Source organism: Nilaparvata lugens, chromosome 7, assembly GCF_014356525.2.
Source record: "Nilaparvata lugens isolate BPH chromosome 7, ASM1435652v1, whole genome shotgun sequence".
NCBI lineage: Eukaryota > Metazoa > Arthropoda > Insecta > Hemiptera > Delphacidae > Nilaparvata > Nilaparvata lugens.
In genome coordinates, this window is record NC_052510.1 from 55,344,342 (window position 1) to 55,361,440 (window position 17,099).

General features: G+C 34.5%; 1 protein-coding gene across 1 annotated transcript in view; it reads right to left on the bottom strand.

Moving 5' to 3' along the window:
- Window positions 1–17,099, bottom strand: part of LOC111059032 (endoribonuclease Dicer) — a gene marked incomplete in the record, with an annotated part of 135,688 nt that overhangs the window by 32,388 nt on the left and 86,201 nt on the right. The window contains 1 exon segment of the mRNA XM_039433199.1: window positions 4,095–4,196. Coding sequence (XP_039289133.1) covers window positions 4,095–4,196 — 102 coding nt within the window.

Genomic DNA, 17,099 nt, shown 5'->3' on the forward strand with positions numbered 1-17,099 from the left:
GGGCAAGATGACGGAGCGACACAGTGGACTCTTGTCCATCAGGGCGACGAATGTGAGCATACTCTGGGTTTGCCTCAATCAATTCAACTTCTTCTACTGATGAATCTTGCTTTGAATTTCGGTTCATTTTCTTCAGCCAAACTGGTCCTGGCTCATTAGCCAAGATGGTAGTGACTGTCCATTTGTTGAGGATCTCATGTGTAGGAACATTCGTTCATGAGGGGTGCAATTTGTTGTAGTACACAAAAGAGATCGAATAGAGTGAAGTGCATCAGGCAACAATTCCATTATATCGCTCTACTTGACCATTCCCTCTCGGATTGTAAGGCGTTGATCTACTAGTTGCTATCCCTTTTGAGCCAAGAAGTTCTTCAACTCAGTTGACATGAAGGATGTTCCTCTGTCTGTGTGAATATAGCTTGGAAGGCCAAACATTGATATTAATGAGACCAGGCAATTTATGACTGTTCTCGCAGTCATGTCTGGACAAGGAAATACAAAAGGGAATCTTGAGTACTCATCAACCATCACCAGTAGGTATTTATTTCTTGTTTTTGATTGTACGGGTCCTTTGAAGTCCATATTAATTCGTTCAAAAGGTTTTGTTGCCTTTATGAGATTTCCTTTTGTCTTCATATACTGTGGTTTTATTTCATACCCAAGGAACTTCAATGATTTTTTTGAAAATTTACATTTTTCTTCATTTATAGTCAAGCCATACAATTCAATTACTTGTTGAAATTTCTTAAGATTTCTGTCATGTTCTTCTTGATCTGAACCGCAAATGACAACATCATCCAAATAGGCAAAGCAGTCGTTCAAATTCTCTCTTTCTATAAGTCCGTTTATTGTACGTTGGAAGGCAGCTACTCCATTGGTTACTCCGAATGGTATTCGTTTGAACTGATAAAGTTTTCGGCCTACTTCAAAGGCAGTGTAATGTCGTTCATTCTCAAGAATCGGTATTTGATGGTAAGCTGTCTTGAAATCTACAGTACTAAAAATGTTGTACTTGGCAATTGTGTTTACAAGATCTTCGATCAATGGGAGAGGGTATGCGTCTAAATTTGTGAATTTATTATAGTCTGTGAATAGTCTATGACCATTCGTTTCCTCTGTCCATTGGTTACAATGAAAGGCTGGGCACGCCAACTGGACTGGCTTTCCTCAATTATTCCTTCTGTAAGGAGGCGATTGACCTCATTCTTCATGAATTCATAGTCATCTTGTGGGTGTCTTCTGGATCGGGTAGTTATTGGGTGGCAATCGGAAGTCAAGTCATTGAAAAGGGAACATGGTTTTATCATGGCCTCCACCAGGAGGCAATCTTTCAAGGGTGGTGTGGTTGTAGAATTATTATCTATTACAAGAGGCTGTTTATTACCATTGAATGCTAAACTTATTGTAGAGTGATTCATCAAAAAATCGTGACCAAGTATCACATTGCAACAGCATTCTTTTAATACCAAGAGTTTAATATTGTTGTATTCATTTCCTTTGTACACAATATTGCTATAAACACATGCTTTTGTAGCGGTGTTATGTTGAACAGATGCAAATCTTATAAAACAAGAATCTGATGCAGTTTTAAATTTATTTGTTTTTGCAAATTTTTCATCAATAAAACTGGCAACACTTCCGGTATCAATAAGAGCTGGTGTATTTATTCCATTCACCGAAACAATAATTGTAGCTTTAGAAAGATTACTGATAACTTTTAGATTAAAGATAACTTTTAGAAAGATTATATACCAGCTGCAGTAATAGTTGACGTAGTTAGTTTTTCTTTGAGCGTTTTACTTTTACACACAAGGGAAAAGTGTCCAATTCGGGAACATTTATGACAAGTCTTTCCTATTGCAGGACATTCTTGAGAATTTGAGTGTTTTTTATATCCGCAACGTTGGCATTGAACGGATTCTCTACAATTGCCTGTCGATTTTGGGTTACAGCATTAACATCTGAGAAAGATTCACTCAAGCTTATGTTTTTATTTTCTTCAACAGAGTTTGTATAACAAGTACTTTTAAAGGAGTCGGCATATGTTTTTGCGGATTCAAGAACACGTGCTTGGGAAACGGTTTCTTGTAGACTCAAATCTCCTTGTAGAAAAAGTTTCTCTTTAATTTCAATAGAACATAACCCTGAAACAAGAGCATCTCTAATATGCTCGTTTTTGTTTTCTTCGGCTGACACTCTAGTGAAGTTACATGATAAGCTTAATCTTTTTAGTTCAGAATAGTAGTGAAGTGCATCAGGCAACACTTCCTCCCATCGATTTGAATCAAGTCCTCGTGATCTTAGAGCTAGTGTTATTGCTTTCCATATAATTCCATTAACCCCCTTACCTTTTTATTTGAAAAAGGCTACTGGTCGAGAATTTTGTGTTAATGTTGCACCAATTGCAAAATCTGATGCATCTGTCTCAATTATGAATGGTACATTTTCATCAACAAAGAGCAGTACCGCGGAAGCATTTCATTTTTCAACAATTCCAATGTTTCCACTCTCTCTCTGCCGTAGGCGAATCTGGGTCGATAGATAATTCCTTTGGCTTGAGAAACTTGTCAATATGTGATTCCATCTTATCTTCTTCGTAGTTACGGTTTTCAATCGTTTTTATCTTTTTCTTTGTCGGCATTTTATTTGATTAAATTGAAATAAGTAAACTCTTCATTTGTAGAGCTTTAATCAAATAAAATTGAACATGACTTTCTACTAGTAACGGATCAACAACATTTGATATTTATGAATGAATCAATGACAACGAAAACATATCTCATATCAGTTTATCATATCAGTGGCATTAACAACGGCAGTCACATAAACCCAAAATAACATCCACACTTTAAACTTTGAGTGTTTTGTAACAAAATGAACCTTTCTTAATTCTGAAATTAATTTCAATAAATATTTATGTGCTTTCAAAGTTGTAAAGTCCTCTTATAATCACTCTGTATCATAGAAAACGAAGTTATTGGAACAGCTAGTTTGATTTGCTCTACTGGTTTTCAGGAAAACATTTTCTTACTCGATTGAAATTTTCATCGTGTAAAATCGAATTTTCATCGTCTATTTTTGTTGTATAAATTTGAAAATATGAAAACATTTTCTCCCAAAGAGCACTTCAAACGCCAGCTTTCCTTATAAATAACACCAATACTTTCTGATAAAACAATACTATCAGTTTGATGTAAATCTCACTTGATACTTTATTATTAACGTATTGTCATTATTCATTCAATCATCCTGCAAATCAAAAATCATATTGATAGCATTTATAGTTTTAGTTCAACATAATTATGATTATCAAATAATCATAATTCGATATGAAATTTCATGTAAATGTTCCTAGAATCTGTGACGTCAAGTAATTTCATTTATTCATTTACTAGCAGGTAACCCGTGCTTCGCAAGGGTCTATTTAAAAACTTGACAAACTAAAAACTTGACGTAATGACATCTAGAAGAATTGAAAAGGCTTATAAGAATCCTCGGTTAATTAGGAATTTATATGCAGCATTTCAAGTAAATCAGTCCAGTAGTTCAGACGTGATGATTGCTTCAAATATAATTTTCCTATACTTTACACCTGTATACGTGTATAATCCAGTTCTTTCCTTTATTATAGTATAGAAGATGATAGATGGATGGATGATCATTGTTATTTTACTAGAAGATAGGATAAGTTGAGTAGTTTCCCTTTCAGAGGGAGTTTTGATAACCCACAAAACTCATTTTCTACCATATGATTTGGTGATTTTTTATTTTGTTATGAAATGGTATGTACCATTTATGAAATTTGATCATTAATTCTGAAAAATCTAGAAGGAAAATCGAAATTTGGGCTTCCAGGTGCACGAGATTGATATTTTTAGAATCTATGTGCAACATTTGGAGATTTAAATCATTCCCGTTTTTCCGGTATGCAATCCACAAGTTGACATGTTTTGATGCGAACAAACGAACACACAAACAAACGAACAAACACAACCCTACTCTCTCTTATTATATAGATTTGTAATCATACAAGCATTAAGACAAATTCAAATATAACCTTCATTATATTTTTGAAATTAATTAAAACGAGTTACCTGAAGAAAATCAGCCAGTTCTACACCCGGAGCTTCGTGTTTGGAATTGAAAATCGAGAGATGAGGAGTGACTGTTTTGGAAGCGTATTCTAATGCTTTGATCTGAAAAATGATTCAGCAAGCTATAATTTATTTATACATTGATAGATACAATATCATTATGAATTATAAGGGGTATTCACTATTCAGAATGTTGGAGTTAGCTGGCTAAGTCGAGCTATTCGCTAACTCCTGCTATTTGCTAAGTCTGTGTTAACTCAATGCTATAGTGGTACGATAGAAAAAAAATAGCAGACGAGATAGCAGATAGCGCAGCTTTGAGTCCGCTAACTCTAGCTAACTCTGTTAAAACGGCGGCCATATTTGTTTTGGTCATATTTGGTAGCAAAAGTGAGTTACACAAATTATCCGTTTGGAACGCTATTGCAGTTAGCTTATAGCAGTTGGTTTTAGATGGAGCGTTTACAATCCAGAGTTATCAAATGGCACTTTAGCTGGCTAAAACAACATTGTGAATACCCCTATAGAACTATGAATAATCGTATTAATAAGATTAATCGTTATTAAGTCAAATTCATTCTTAACATAATAATTATATTATCAACTGTAGCTATAGCATGTAGTACATATTAATTTAATACAATATAAAATAAATTCTTTAGACTTTTGTTGGTGGGTAAGCCCCATCTTGCCTGAATATATCATTCAAGCCGTCAATAGGCCTTACGTCTGTAATACTGCATACTGTAATTCAACCGGGACCATCCCAATTATGAAAATTTATTTTTGAATCACTGAAGAAAATATGTTCTTGGTGAAAAGAATATAATTGATTATTTTTAACAAGAATGAACAGTTGATATTACATCAAATAAATGTGCCAGTATCAGCACTATCTTCTATCTTCTATAGAAGGTAGGGAATCAGTAACGCTGTTCTATCTTTTTCCTCTGCCATTTAAACGTGGACATCACTATATCTACTATGAAAGGCAGTGGTAACGCAGAGAATCTGCAACACTATCTTTTCCACTGCCATTACAACGTGGATCTCACTATATCTACTATGAAAGGCGGTGGTAACGCAGACAATCGGCAACACTGAAGTCCTATCAATTGCACTGACTTATAAACGTGTAGCTCACTATAATGAGCCATATAGATGGGAAACACTTATCTTTGATTCCTCACCAACTTTTTGCTGGTAACGATGTTAGGCGAAGTTTATAAAATATAATTAAAAATATTTATAATACTGATAAAACTAAGACTTCCTAAATCGTATAAACCACTTGTTTCCAGAAATTGTTTGTATTTCTTGGCCCTACGTTTTTCAACAATATTCCTCTTGAAATAAAGAGAACACAAAATCGACTAGTTTTTAAAACAAAAGTTCTTAGATGGCTTAGAGGTCTTATGCCTGACTATCTAGAGACCTTATTCAATGTGATTTCATAATTAAGGCTGTGCAAAGGCTAAAAATAAACTTTCTACTGGTGATATTTTTCATAGTTTTTCGATTTGTATATCATCAAACTATCAAAATGAAAAAGTTTTCTTAGGATTTGAGAGGCTTTTGTTCATTCCATGAATGCCAATAAAGCTATTATTATCATTATTAAGAGATAAATCCATAATTATGAATAATTGAATGATTGAGGTATTAATGATTGAATAAAACAAAAATTACCTGAAAATAACAATTTTTGATAAAGTGATTCAATTTACCAAAAATAACTTGTTTTGGGTTATTTTTAGTCAGTTTTAGTAAATTGAATACATTTTTCAAAAATTGATATTTTCAAAACATTTTTGTTTTATTAAATCAACAATATCATGAAGAATTTATCCGCTGAATCTCATGGAATTATCTTTTACCGAATTTGAATTGTTCTGTCCCAAAAATTTGAACTTTTAGGCGCTCATATCTCAAAAAGTAATGATCGGAAAAATAATGATTTCCTGAGAAAACGTTTTTCATTTTGATAGCTTGATGATATACAAATCGAAAAACTATGAAAAATATCACCAGTAGAAAGTTCATTTTTAGCCTTTGCACAGCCTTAAAATACTCTGACAATGGTGGTTATGCATTGGGAAAATGAGCCGGATTTGGAAAGTGAGCATGTTGAGTGTGAATGTGTGAGTGATTGGTTGCTAATTTTTCCTTCTTTCTTCTTTTTCTATTTTTCTACTTCTCTATAAATTCATAAATTAACAAATATTCATTCCTGCTCGCCTACGTAGAGTATTGTACTCTCAGCAAGCAGTATTTTTCCATCAAAATTCACATATTAGTCCTGGTTTAGCATGTTCGAATCTTTGTTTAAAGTTATCGTTCAATAATTCGACTAAGTACTTTATAATATTATTAGCTTATTTCTGTAATCTTGACCTTCCGGCAGTCGTGCTGTTGTCAAAAGTACAACAGAATCAGTTTTTTTGCTGCACAAAACTATTGAATGGAGTGGTGTCAGTGAATGAGTCACCTATGCATTCCAAAACTTTCTCCCCATCACTCCACTGAGTTGCAGTATCAACCGAGCAATCGTTCAGTCTAGGTGCCATTTAGTCGCGACAGTGCATAAGATAGGAAAGACTGTATACGGGGACTGCAAACGAACCAATAACACAGAATTGATGGCTTTGCTTGGTGTACCTTATTGGGCTACGAATTGGTAATCATCCAAATGTGTATAAGCGTAAAATAATCCAATGAGATGGGAATAGTAGTTATACAATTAATTAGTATGTTTTGACAGTAAACAGAGTACATAAAACTTGGAAAATTGTGTGTTGTAAAAATTACAACACGCGACTGCTCATGTGATTGAGTAGGACACGACCAACGTTAGTAGACAGAAGGTTGATCACTCGCAGTTGTAAGATTCGAAGTAGTGGGGAGAACGCCAGCGTGACGTCACGTGTAGTAAAAAAGTGATAGAGTAACCACACTGAGCATACAGTTCATTCACAGTATCTTCAAATACATCGTCGTTTAATCCCCTCAAGATTGACCTAGAACTTGAAAATTCTCCATACTTATAGCGAATGAATCACCGATTCTAATGATGTTAAATATTTCAAGTTCATTCAACTTGTATGAATAAAGTGAAGTTGAAAGTTTTTCAAGAATCTAAAAACGTGACACGAAAAAGTTAATAAGCTGGAAAAGCGTTGGTAGACAACGTTATACTATTATAATTTCAGATTAACCCATACAAAATCTTGATAAACCAATGCATTGCAATAAACCGATCCCGATAAATCCAATGAATTCCATTCATATAAATGCACTGAACACATGCTGGTATCGAGCACATGTTCTACGAGAATCAAAATTATCTCATCTCCGAAATTCAAAAGCTGATGTATAGCCAAACTACAAAATATAAATACATAATAATTATTTAACGAAAATCCTAAATAAATGCTGTAAATCACCCCGAAGACTTCTGCTACTGCAGACATTGACAACAGAGTTAACAGCTAGATGGAAATTCGATGAGAACTACTATCCAAAAACTAGTTGCCAGCCCGAGAATCGAACCCGGTACCTCCCAATTGCCAGTCAGGAATGCTTACCCTTACACCAAACTGACAATCTCTGGATAGCAGCGCTCATTTTATACGAAGCCATAGCGGCCAACCAGTTTACAGATGGAAATGAATAGAGAATGCATTTATTCTGATGCTAATTAATACATAATTTATTTTCATTTATTTATTTATATACAGCATTTATTTAGGATTTTCGTTGAATAATAATTATGTATTAATTAGCATTTGAATAAATGCATTCTCTATTTATTTCCATCTGTAAAATATAAATACAACCTAGAAAATAAAGAAACCTCAAGGTTTTAAAGGAAAGGTTAGGAGTTGGGGGTTTTTGATTTTATATGTCAAAATGGTTGTATTATTTGAATGTTTTGATAATTATTGTAAAGCAGAAACAGAAAGCTTGCATGTCAGAAAATGTTTGTGTTATATAATTTGACTATACGTCACCGTATGATTTTCAAGATGCGATATTCTGCCTACTCTGTACTACAGCTTACGTCACGGCTGCAGCTCTTCCACTCCAATTGCATTTCATGTGTGATGAGTGATCAACCTTCTGTCTACTAACTTTGGGCACGACTACCGGAAGGTTAAGCTGTATGATATATTTTTTCTTACAATTTGTATAAAAATTGTGAATTGGATTGATTAAAATTTGAATTTGAATATGAAAATAAACCTCGTTTGATAAAGTTTCGACAAACCTCGAGCTGTTGGCGATCCTGAGCTAGCGACTGGATCTTTTGTTTGACGATCGGTTTGGAGACAAAGTCGTCGTAGAAGACGATGTCGACCAGTTTGATTTGGTCGATGGCGCGCTCTATGTCGATGGGCTCCTGCTCGGTTCCCCACGGATAGTTGTTGGTGTCCAGGTCGAGTGCACTCCGCGGCTTGATCGTCACCGTCTTCGCAGTTGGCAGCACTGGCTGCTGCTTCTCCTCTTCATCGCGAAGACACAGCTGCTCCACGCTGATAGGACGCCAACTCCTGCCTGAAACCAACCAACCAGCTTCAGTCTACCGCAAACTCAGTCTACAATTCAACAGGCAAATGTATTTTCTGTATAATTGGTTGTGTATAGTGAGGTCCACGTTATAATGGCAGTAGAGAAGGATAGGAGAATAACGTTAAATAAATAAATATTTTTATTGCATAAAAAGCTCTACAATTACAGAGTTAGATGTAAGTTGAGACACGAAGCGAAAAAGTATCTAAAAAATCTCACGAATGTTTTAAATACCACCATATAAAGCTGTTGCATACACTATTATTTTATCTACGATCACTCAAGCAAAATATCACATTGAAGAATTGTTGTAAGGTTAGAAAATCAACCAAAAAACCTATATGATGAAAAGAGTGAAATAAAAATAAGTGAAAAGCGAATCAGAGAGAGTGAACAGCTTACTTTTCACTCATACCTTAGGCTGGCCACTAACGGTTGACGTTATTAACACTATTATTTTATCTACGATCACTCAAGAAAAGTATCACAATGAAGAATTGTTGTAAGGTTAGAAATCAACCAAAAAACCTATATGATGAAAAGAGTGAAATAAAAATAAGTGAAAAGCGAATCAGAGAGAGTGAACAGCTTACTTTTCACTCATACCTTAGGCTGGCCACTAACGGTTGACGTTATTAACACTATTATTTTATCTACGATCACTCAAGAAAAGTATCACAATGAAGAATGTTGTAAGGTTAGAAATCAACCAAAAAACCTTTATGATGAAAAGAGTGAAATAAAAATAAGTGAAAAGCGAATCAGAGAGAGTGAACAGCTTACTTTTCACTCATACCTTAGGCTGGCCACTAACGGTTGACGTGCATGCACATACATTAAATCAGCGAGTGGCTTCTATCTAACATGAAATAAACAACCAATAACAATAAATAAACCACGGGAAAATTACAATTAATAATGATAGAAAATAATTCAACCTCAAAAAAACAGCGAAATAAAAACATAGATTGGAAATACAAAAACCTAGCCTCAAAAAAATTTGATCGAAGCGTTTCGCTGTGAACACAGCTGTAATGACAAAACAATGTAAGTCGACTGTGTGTGTGCATGCTCGTTCAACCGTTAGTGAAAACTATATACATGTAAGGCTCAACTCACACTACCTCGACTCAAATCGTACGACTCCAGTCGAGGATACTGCAGTCTAACGACCTTACGACTTTCTTATTCATTGTCACTACTTCAGTTCCATGCTACTCCATTTCTAACCTCACATTATTAAAATATAAGATTCAATTTGTCACTTCTGCGCATGTAACAAATTTTATAATAATTATTATGACTAGTAGTTCTGTGAACAGTAAACCTCACGCAGTATTCTCATCCACAAGTACCTGATTGAAACTATAGACCTTTTGGAAATACAGCAATGGACTGGCTTCTCCACACATCTGTGTAATTAATCACTTGTCAGATTCTATAGTCTGATTTTTACTCTAATATTGGCGTATGAAGGAGGCTCCTTTTTCCTTTTATATTTTCCTTGAAATGCAAAATTTCCAAAAAAAAACTTGTATATACGTAGACGCGCAATTAAAAAAGGAACATGTCTGTCAAATTTTATGAAAATCTATTACCGCGATTCGCCGTAAATACGCAACATATAAACATTAAGAGAAATGCCAAACCGTCGACTTGAATCTTATACCTCATTTCGCTCGATCAATGAATATATTGTCTTATCTAATTCTTATTATTGTCTTATCTAAAATGATAAAACATTACTTTCATCAAACAAACCCTCACTTTTATTAAAAATGCACTGTACTACGCAACTCAAGTCGAGGCTCCACCAACATGTCGAGTCGACGCTCGACTCAGTCTCACAGTCGTGAGGTCGCGGAGACTAGAATCGACTGATCTGAGTGTCAACATTTGGAAACACACGCTGCGTCGAGGAGAGACTAGAGTCGCAGTCTCTTCTCGACTTGAGTCGCGTAAGTGTGAGTTGGGCCTTAATACCTGGTGGCAGAGTGACGGTGCTCAGGTTGAGATCGGTGGCGATGGTGACGCGGAGCTCGTCGGCCAATAGGAGCGCAGTGATGCGATGCACACAGCTGGGCAGCAGGGTGGCCTTGAGCCAATAGGCGGCCGGCACCGCGCACCGCACGCACAGCTCCGGCACCAGCGATTCCTCAAACTCCTCCTCTTGCTTCTTCTTCCGCTTATACGTCGCCTGCACACTATGTCTTCAAAGCAAACCAAATCAAACATAACTATAGTGCGGTACACGTTATAATGGCAGTGTTTCATTAGCAATGCTTGCTTGTTTGTTTGTTTTTAAAGCTTCCCAGAGACTCTAATCAGAGTATAGGAATTCTCAAAAATTTATAATACATACAGTATTACAAAAAAAGAAGAAAAAAATACACAAAGGAACCCTCTCTACACACAAACTCTTCTGTGGTATAGAATACTCCAAGCATCAAAAAACTTTTTAATTCCTTCTCAAAAACATCGAAATCTTCACAATTTTTCAAGTGAGTAGGAAGCTTTCTAATAAATTTAAGGCCCATATATGTAGGTTTCTTCTCAAAAAGAGCTGTTCTGTGATACAGTGAAGCATAGTCTCCTCTTTTTCTGCAATGGTATTGCTATCCTTGTCTATCATTCAACAAAACGGATAGCGCTATCTCGTTCTCGCTTTGCTCTTTTATTATTATTATTAGTCAATCGTCAATTGACCGCTCATGGAGGAGGCATGCGGATTCATCAAAAATCAAGTCCATTATCTAACTAGTCATATTTTAATATTTTTTAACCTAACTTCCCAAACGTTGTTCATAATGAGCAATAAATTCGTCCCTTGGATATGGAGATATATCCAGTAACTCCCTCTTCAATTGAGCTCTAAACTCCCTACCTGTGATTTCTTCAGACGTAGAGGTAATATATTTTATAATCTTATATCAGAGCTTTTTACACCTCGCTCATATAGAACCGTATGATGGGCATCGTCCCTTAAGTTTAGCCTATATCTTGTCTCATAATTATGGAATAATGCTTCCGTATTGAATGAGTTCTCATATTTTTTATTGATCATATAGTTTCAAGGATGTATAGGCTAAGCAATGGTAGGACTTTAAATTGCTTAAAAAGTGGCCGACAACGATTTCTTATTGATTCTCCAGCTATTAATCTTATCGCCCATTTCTGAAATCTGAATATCTCGATAATATCACTCGAATTGCCCCAGAAAACAACCCAATCTCTGTTGCCAGATCGTCTTTTAACAATGTATAATTAATAATTAATTAACAAAATATTTCATCTTAATAATAAAAATTCATTATGAAATTATTGAAAAATATAATTTCTGCTTAATAAAATATAAATCTATTATATGAGAATGAACAGTTAATATTAAATCATAAATCGTTATCAGTTACCCTCCATAGAAGGCATTGATTGACAAGACAGAGGATCGGCAATGTTTTTCTCCTATCTTTCTCCACTGACATTATAACGTGGACCTTACTATAGTCTTAGGCTCAACTCACACTTACGTGACTCAAGTCGAGAAGAGACTGCGACTATAGTCTCTTCTCGACGAGGCATGTGTTTTCAAATGGTGACACTCAGACCAGTCGATTCTAGTCTCCGCGACGACACCATTTGAAAACACATGCTGCGTCGAGAAGAGACTAGAGTCGCAGTCTCTTCTCGACCTGAGTAGCGTAAGTGTGAGTTGAGCCTAAAAGCTTCAAAAATTAATCAGCACAAATAGGAAGTATAGAGGTGCGTACAGGCTGATGCGCCACGTGACGAACACGTGCATTTTACTTGTAATCAGCTGATGCTATGCTTATTAAAACCGTATCTTAGGCTAGTTTCACACTCATTCGGTTCGTTTCGTTTTCGGCAAATTCCGATAAGTGTGAAACGGTTAGGCTAGCTTCACACGCATTTGGTTTCATTCGGTTCGGTTCGTTACTGAAAACGAATGAGGCTTTCATACATGTCAGGTTTTAATTCGTACGGTTCTAATTAGGTATTTCCTTCTCAAACACAGCTGTGTTTGGATTTTCACAGTTTATGCTGGTATATTTAAATATAACAGTTGGTGTTAAATTGTAAGATGTTATTTCTTGAACAACAAAACTTTAAATTTAATTAAAGATGTGAATTATTTGAATAGTTTCTTTTTGATTATGTTAATTTGGATGTTCAGAGAGATTATTTTTTAAATTGAAAATTTGTTCTTTTCGTTTTCGGCAAATTCCGATAAGTGTGAAACAATGATTCGGTTTGAATTCGGAACCGAATAGCAACCGCATAGCAACGAACGCCCCCTCGACACGAATAAGTTTCATCATATTCGAATTCGAACTAGGGAAACAGGAAAAAAAACAAAGTCTTTTACACACGCTTGCCTTTTATGTTTTTATTTCAACCTGATATCGTGATTATCTGTTTCAAAATTTTCCAAGTCAAAGGTCCGGTTGCACAACAGCCGTTAAATTTAACCGTGATTAATTTCACGAAAACCAATCAGAGAAGGCGTTTTTGATAAGACGGCTTCTCTGATTGGTTCTCTTGAAATTAATCACGGTTAAAATTTAACCGGCTCTTGTGCAACCGGCACAAAATCATATGGTCAATTCATTTCTGTTAGTTCACAGGAACATTTTTTTGCTCAATGAATAGTTTGCTAAAAAATATGAAAGATAAAAATTAAAACTCATGGAGAGTTTTTTTCCACGAATATTACATGATTTCATCAATGGAGAGAAGAAATGAAGGTTATATACCATGTGTCAAAACAAGGAACACATTTTCAATTCCATTTTCATTTCAACATCAAAAATTAACTATAAAGAAAATAAAAATCTCAGTACCCTTTTTAAAATATTTTATCACATGTTTCGGTCATTTATTTTTATTTTCTTTATATTACAAGTAGCCCTATACAGGAAGGAGATAAATCAAAAATTAACATAGCCTAATCAAAAAGAAACTATTCAAATAATAATTCACTAGTTTTAATTATCTTTAAAATTGTGTTGTTCAAGAAATAACATGTGTTATATTTAAATATACAGCTGTATATTTAAATATCACAGCTGTTATATTTAAATATAACCAGCATGAACTGTGAAAATCCAAACACAGCTGTGTTTGAGAAGGAAATACCTAATTAGAACCGTACGAATTAAAACCTGACATGTATGAAAGCCTCATTCGTTTTCGGTAACGAACCGAACCGAATGAAACCGAATGCGTGTGAAGCTAGCCTTACTGTTCTGTACAAATATAAATATAATCAGCTGATAAGAAGCGATTGGGGGAGTCCGGCCTCACAACGTGTCAAATTATTATACAGAGTGAGTCATATATATATATATAAGTTAGGCGAGCTACACTCTCCTTATCTGTTTACGTCTTCACTATCACCTGATAAGAGTTTGTTTTTGTTTTTCAAAATAAACGAGTGAGGACATTCTAATGTCAACTCTCGAGATAGAAACTTCGTTCTTTTTTATCAAAAAACCACTTTATTTCTCACTTATTTAACTGGTGCCGAAACCCGGGAAAGTTGTGTACGTTTTTTTCTTACACAGTGGATTACGCGACAGTGAATTATACCATAAAATTAGTGATTCACAATTGTGATAGTCAAAAAAATGAATACACAAGGAGGTGTTAACGCAAATATTGCTTCTACATCAAAAACCTCCGACGTTGAGCTTTCAATGAAAATGGAACAAGTGAAAACAGCACGTGCTCAATATCTTATGAGTATGATAGACTCGGTTAAACTGTTCAATGGAGAAATAAAAGAACTAGAACTGTTTCTAGAACGGATGAATGCGGTCTATGCTCAGATCGTCGCGAATAGTATTAGTATAGCACCTGAAGCTTTAGGCCTTGCATAAAATTTTCTCAGGTTTATTTAAAACTTTTTGTAGTTAAAATGTTTTGTTAGTATGTTTTAAGTATTCGCTATATATTTTAAGGGTGGGGACTCTCCCCCCCGTGGGGCGGTAACCCCCCCCGTAAGCCATAACCGGAAAATAAAAAAAATAACGGAATCGTATTTTACATATTATTTGAAGAAAAAAACTTCCTTACGACTTTTCCTGAAAATGCTTTCCCTTGGAGTTACAGCGGTTTGAAAATTTGAATTTTCACCCCTCAAATCCACGGTTTTCTCTTAATAAATCGAAAAGTACACGTCAGAAAATGAAGTTTAATGGCTTAAAAGAAAGCTAATTGAAACTGGAAAAAAATCAGCTTTTTTTTTGCGGCTATTGGAAAATAGTTGCAGTTCATGCAGTTCATCAAAGATGGCGCTGTCACTGACAACTCTCATTTTTCACTCTTTACCCCCAATTTTCTCAGAAATGGAAATTTGTACACAAAAAATTGTAAGGACCTTTTTTTTTAATACTCACACAAATTTTGATGTACTTGCTAAGTACACTTTTTGATCCAGACAATTTTATGTAATTCGAAACGTGCATGTTTTCAACGAATGTTACAGTTTTCCAGAGAAAATAAGAGTGGGGAATGTATTCAGTATACAACAAAATTACACATATGTTTGCCGCCATTTCCACGAGTTTTCCGAAACTTTTTTTCCCCGTGTAGGACCCGCGTATCTTATAACATGGCCATTTTTAGCCCTAAATTAAATTTTAATTGCTCCAATTTTGTCCATAAATTTTAAGCTGAGAAGTCTTGTATTGAAAAACAAAAATACTAACGACAAGTAATTTTTTATAAATAAATTTTCAACATAAAAATTTTGTTTTTACTTCTCTTTCGTTATAAAAAAACAAGTATTTTATCTTCGGCGCCCTGCTATGATGCCGATCATAGAACGTGTTCGCTAGAGAGGAGTCTGGATTTCTATTGTTGTTGGATACTTGCGCAGTAGGGTACAAAAAAATTCAAACGCGGTAATTTACTCAAGGTTTTGTACCATGGTTCGTTAATACCGTGTTTTGGTTATGTAACTTATAATAAAAATAGTTGTGTTTCAAGTCGTTCTCTGTTGTGTATGAAATTGTATGTGCTTGCATTAAATAATTATTCTTTTAATAAAAAACAACTAAATATTTCGAAGAATTCTACATTTTTATTATTAGAGCCTTAATAAGGTAAGATTTTCAGCAATTTGTACTTGCTTTTTCAAATTATACACATTTATGTACATTACTGTCCACGTGTTCCTAAAAAATTTTCATTGTACTACAAAAACAATATTTTTCATAAATAAATAAAAATTTGTACATAATTTACGAAATATATTAACTAACTATTGATTTACAAATTAAATTATAAATAAAAAAAATAATAAAAAAATATTCAAGGAGGCTCGAACCCACTTGGTTTTCATGTGTATTCTGCTACATGACTTAACTGCCTGAGCCATACTACAATACATAAAATTAAACAGTATATTAACAGTATATTGGGTGTACAAGCTTTTCTTGTGCTTAGAAAATTTAAAATTTGTTTTATAAATGATAATTTTATGCATGTTATAAATTTTACTTGTAAATTGTAATTTTATTTTCTGCAAACTCATTTTTTCTCAGGAAATATGGATGATTCAGGAGGTGAAGGACAAGGCAGAGAAGTATCATGCCTAATATGCCAATATTTTGAATGTAACGAAGATATTCAGAGCCCTGTAGTAAAAATTGGAAGAAGCAGCTTGCGAATTTTAAAGAAAAATCATTACAAAGAGAAGATAATTTTTACAAAGAATTTGATACGACCACTGCAGGTGTTTACGCTCATGATAAGTGCAGAAGAAAGTATACCCACGAATTTTACACAAATTCCTACATAAAACAGAAAAATGAATGCAGTCCTAATCCTCCTCCTGCTAAGAAGAAAACCAGGACTTCTATGAGTGAGGCTAAATTAATATTTGATTGGGAAAATGCGTGTTTCATTTGTGGCGAGTCAATAACAACAAAGAGGAAAATTGCCACTAAGCATCTCAAGCCATTTCGTATTGTTCAAGATGATGAAATTGTAAACAGAATACTTGACAAAATTGAAAAAGTTGGTAGTCAATATTTTTCTGACATTTACGAAAGATTAAGTAAAGTTGAAAAAGTAACTGAACTAAATGGAAAATATCATAGAGACTGCTTGTCAAATCTGTCATCTCAATGTTCACGTAAAAAAAAAGATGTTCATGACCGAAGCTCAGTTGATGCTGCAATGAATATTATATTTGATTTCATGGACAATAATCCGGACTCTCAATTTACTTTTACGGAGCTAGAAGAGCTTATCGAAGAAAATTATAATATTCCCGATAGAAGAACAATGGCTGCAAAGCTGAAAAAAAAGTATGGGAGTGAAATAGAAATTATCAGCATTCTAGGTCGCAAAAGCACAATACAATTTATAAAAAAGAGATCAAATTTTGAACGATCACTGGTATGAAGAACA